The 4,341-nt window shown below is 29.4% G+C and overlaps 1 protein-coding gene across 1 annotated transcript; it reads left to right on the forward strand.

The window, feature by feature from the left end:
• The first annotated feature begins 469 nt into the window (after positions 1 to 469).
• On the forward strand, positions 470 to 2,429 carry LOC131625390 (transcription initiation factor TFIID subunit 11-like). Its single transcript, XM_058896255.1, has 4 exons — positions 470 to 800; positions 899 to 986; positions 1,770 to 1,869; positions 2,032 to 2,429. Exons 1-4 carry the CDS (start codon positions 526 to 528, stop codon positions 2,157 to 2,159), a joined length of 591 nt encoding a protein of 196 aa, XP_058752238.1. The 5' UTR covers positions 470 to 525; the 3' UTR covers positions 2,160 to 2,429.
• The last annotated feature ends 1,912 nt before the right edge of the window (positions 2,430 to 4,341 follow it).

Genomic DNA, 4,341 nt, shown 5'->3' on the forward strand with positions numbered 1-4,341 from the left:
CATATTCACCTCATTTGTCTGAGATAAATAATAGATAATGCATAAAATACTATCCAAGAGTGTGTCTGAATTTTTAAATTCAAATTCACCCTCATGTTTAACATATAGAAAATATTATTTTAGAAGTTAGTTCGAAAATTAAATCCAAACATATATTTTACTTAGATAAAAATATCTTTTTGATTAACGTCGAATAAGAGCATATTTAAATTTCCCTTTATTAAATACCAAAGTACTCGATACTAGTATTAGTATCTGATAATAAATTTACTAAAGATTAAAATCAAACAATTAATTAATGTTTTTTCTAAATTATTTTATAAACTACAATTTCAATCCTTTGACAATTTTGACAATAAAATCCAATAAGACAGGCGAAGGCCCACTAAATCATATAAGGCCCACTAACTCAACCCTTAAATAACCCTTCAAATCAAATTTTGGTGCCTTACATTCCTTATAAGCGAACTACATAGCTGTATAAACCAGCGAGAATTTCAGTTTCACATACAACTCAACAAGAGAATGAAGCATTCAATTTCAAAGGATCCATTCGAAACAGCGTTCGAGGAATCACCATCCCCACCGGATTCCCCAATCGAAACCAAACCATACCCCATCTCACTACCTACTCAAACCCATCAACAACTCAACAATCGCGTCAAAACCTTGACCATTACTAACACCAACTACAATGAAGAAGAACAATATGAAGAAGAGGAAGAAGATGAAATGGATGCCGAATTCTCCAAGTTTCGTTCTGCTTCCATTGGCGATCCTCACAAAATCGCTAGATTGCAGTTACTATTACTAACTTCATTATTGTTTTCATCTTATTTTTTCGTATCATATCATAAACCCTAGTTTTGTTAATCTGATTTTTTCCGTCAATACTCAGGAATGTTTTTTCACAATTCACTGAAGAACAGTTGAGTAGATACGAATCTTTTCGTAGGGCTGCATTCCAGAAAGCTACTATGAGAAGGGTATTTCTTTCACTTTTAGATTGTTTTGTAACTTCCACTTCATGTTTTGGTAAAAAAGTTGGGTTCTTTAGTTTTTGTTCATCTTTAGTTCTCTCCCCAGGATAAACTCGTAAAATTATACAAAATTGTCAATAAATTTATTACTCTAACAAACTTTCTTAATTCCCGCAATTTATTCCATGGGGTCTTATATTTAAGGACGGAGGTAGTACTTCCAAGTGTAACTAAGATTCCATGAACTTTAAGACCAAGTAAATGGATACTCAAATATTATTATCAAACTGCTAGTTCACTAAAATTATTTTGGAGTAGTGTTTATCAACTATAAAGAATGTTAACTCCAAATGTATGATGGATCTTAATTGATCTCTAAAGATTTAAGAATATGAGTTAAACATGCTGCTATGCGTAATCGAATTTGATTTTGGATGGTAATTTGGAGTTGTACTACTACGGGACTTTTTCTTGTGAAGCTACTGGATTCGCATCCATATTGACAGCATTAAGATCTCTGTAAGGTAAACTTGAAAGGATAAATTTGTATTTAAAATAGATGGACAGAGTTTAGACTTAGGAGACACAAGTTGGGGAACCAATTGATTTGAGTTAGTGAACTATATATAGTTAGTAGTAATGGACTAACCTTATTAATGTTAGTTTGTGTATTGATGCTGCTTTTGTTAAGTTGTAAATTCCCATTTTTGCATTCCAATTTTCACTAGTAATTTCTATTATAGTAAGACAAGATTGCTCACCTCTTCTTTCTTGGTTGTGTGGAAGCAGGTTATAGCAAGCATCGCTGGGACCCAGTCAATCTCTAAGCCAGTTTTGGTTGTAGTATCAGGGATTACAAAAATGTTTGTGGGTGAGGTTGTGGAAAGAGGTGATTAGTTTTCATTTACAAGAATGACATGCTTCCTTTTAATAGAAATAGAAAATGAAAATGAATAACATGGTGAATACTCGTGCGAATTCTGTTTTTCTAAGATAATAATGTTGCAGTGAACTGTTTCAGTTTATTAAATGGTACTTACTATCTTTGCAGCTAGAATAATTATGACCGAGAGGAAGGAATCTGGACCAATCCGGCCATGTCATCTGAGAGAAGCACATAGACGACTAAAGCTTGAAGGAAAAGTCTTTAAGAGAAAGGTCCCGAGGCTCTTTCGGTAGGGGGGCAAGTATGATTTCTATTTCTTCTGCAGGCAGGAAACACTTTGATCCTGATGTCCCGATCATATCAAATTAACAAGAATGAGTAAATCAATATTGATAGGTAAAATAGGGAAAATTCCCGGTTCCAACAAATACAAAATGTGAAATGGACTTTAGAACATATTTTCTTTCTAGCTGTGTCAAATATCATCATTCTCTGAAAATATTGATAACTGATGTTAGACTGAAAATACAAATATTATTTCAAATGTTGTTTATAGAAAAGTTTATCTGACCTAGCTATTTCTTAGAAGTAACAAATTTGAGCAAACATATTAATGTATTTCAGATTAGATGTTGAACTTTGTTATTTGGTGTTTTATAATGGAAAATCACTGTGTAAGGATTCAAAAGAATGTAGCTTATTCATACAAAATATTAGGAATTAATTCGTTTGACTGTTGCTTCTAAGTAGATGGATGCTAATCCGTTTATGGCTTATAGATGAATCAACTGAAAATAGTAATTGCTATAACTCTAAATTCAATTTTGTTGCATATGCAAGTTGAACAATTGCATAGAATTTTCAACTTGGTATGATTATACTAAGCAAGATCTTTGGACTAATCTTATACTCAATTAATCATTATTGAAGAGAAATATCATACAGGCACAGTTCTTCAACTTAGACGTGCTGGATAATACCTGTGAAGTTATTTTCAATTCTTAGCAACTATTCCAATAACAGGCATACATTTGCTCCTTCAAATTCAATCATGCCACCCGCCCATAAATAAAACATAAACGAGAATCGTTAATAATAAAGAACGCCACGTAAAATAGTGTTTAATAATAGTGGAAATGGCTTGGTGACTTTCTGAAAAGTCACCGTAACTTTAGTGCAACTTTGTTGGTTTATGGAATAAAAACAAATAATAAAGTATGAGAGAAACAGAATTAACAGTTTGTTTGAATGAATATTTTAATGAGGTAATATAATATTTTGAATTTAAAATGATTTGCACAAAATTTATTGTTTGGATATAAAAATGTAAAATGATTTGCACAAAATTTATTGTTTGGATATAAAAACGAAGAATTATTAAAATGATAAAAATTTATAGTATTTTATCTAAGTTAAATTTAATCTTTTTGACCAATCGTTAGCTGGTCCAGTGGTGATTGGTGCTGGACTTGGTACCAGTGGTGATTGGCGCTGGACTTGGTACCCCCGAACCGGAATAGACCGGTGGTATAAAGCCAAAAAAAAATTTAATCTTTTTGAAATGATATAAAAACTAAAGAATTTAAAATTCCTCTCATACTCCATATAATATATTTGTTACTATTATTTCTTCAAATTTTGCAAATTGGTCCTCATATTTTTCAAAATTACAAAATTGACTCCAAAAAATTGCAAATTGGTCCTTAATATTTTTTAAAATTTAATAATTTGGTCCAAAAATTTAAATTTTATAAAAAAGAGTAAAAAATCTAACAATAAATTATTTTAATACTCCATCCAAACAAAATAATAAAAAAAAATAAATTTTAATTGAATTATTTAAATTGCTTTGAATTTTAAATTCTTTTAAAATTTTCAATTATCTCATCCAAACACTCTAAAATTATAGTAACTTTGATGAATGAAAGTCACCCAAACCTTACCCGAAAATTATACACGAGGTTGTGCACACCGTCATTATTTAAACTATAAATCTAAGAAGAATACTATTTTGACACCATTTTTCTGACACTATACATTATACACTATATGAATAGTATTTTTACGTGATAAATTAATTTTGGTTAATATTATCTGTAAAGTTGGTTAATACACTTTATAACTTGGTTAATTAATTCTCAAACATAAAAAAATTAAATAATAAAATAAAATTCATAACTTAGTTAATTTATTTTCAAACATAAAGAGTATATTAAATAGTAAAATAAACTTGTTTAATGACACAATTTTATATTTGTGTTATAAAATAAATTAAAAATTTTTATTTTTTAAAAATAATATTTTTTTAAATTTACCTATAAATAAGATGTGTATAATATAGGTGTAGGAAAAGAGTGTCAAGATAGCAAATTTTTAACAAGATAGCAAACTTGTAAATTTAAACCATGTACTTTAAGATTATTTTTTCCGTTTTCAATTTTTAAAATACGAGTTCCTTTTGTTTTGTTGACAAAA

Source organism: Vicia villosa, unplaced genomic scaffold, assembly GCF_029867415.1.
Source record: "Vicia villosa cultivar HV-30 ecotype Madison, WI unplaced genomic scaffold, Vvil1.0 ctg.000212F_1_1, whole genome shotgun sequence".
NCBI classification, from domain to species: domain Eukaryota; kingdom Viridiplantae; phylum Streptophyta; class Magnoliopsida; order Fabales; family Fabaceae; genus Vicia; species Vicia villosa.

Bases quoted from the DNA above. Each gene is read 5' to 3' on its own strand.
- LOC131625390 (XM_058896255.1), top strand. From the start codon at position 526: ATGAAGCATTCAATTTCAAAGGATCCATTCGAAACAGCGTTCGAGGAA. The intron at 987-1,769 runs GTATTTCTTTCA...GTGTGGAAGCAG, and splicing joins AGAAAGCTACTATGAGAAGG to GTTATAGCAAGCATCGCTGG. The intron at 1,870-2,031 runs GTGATTAGTTTT...CTATCTTTGCAG, and splicing joins GGGTGAGGTTGTGGAAAGAG to CTAGAATAATTATGACCGAG.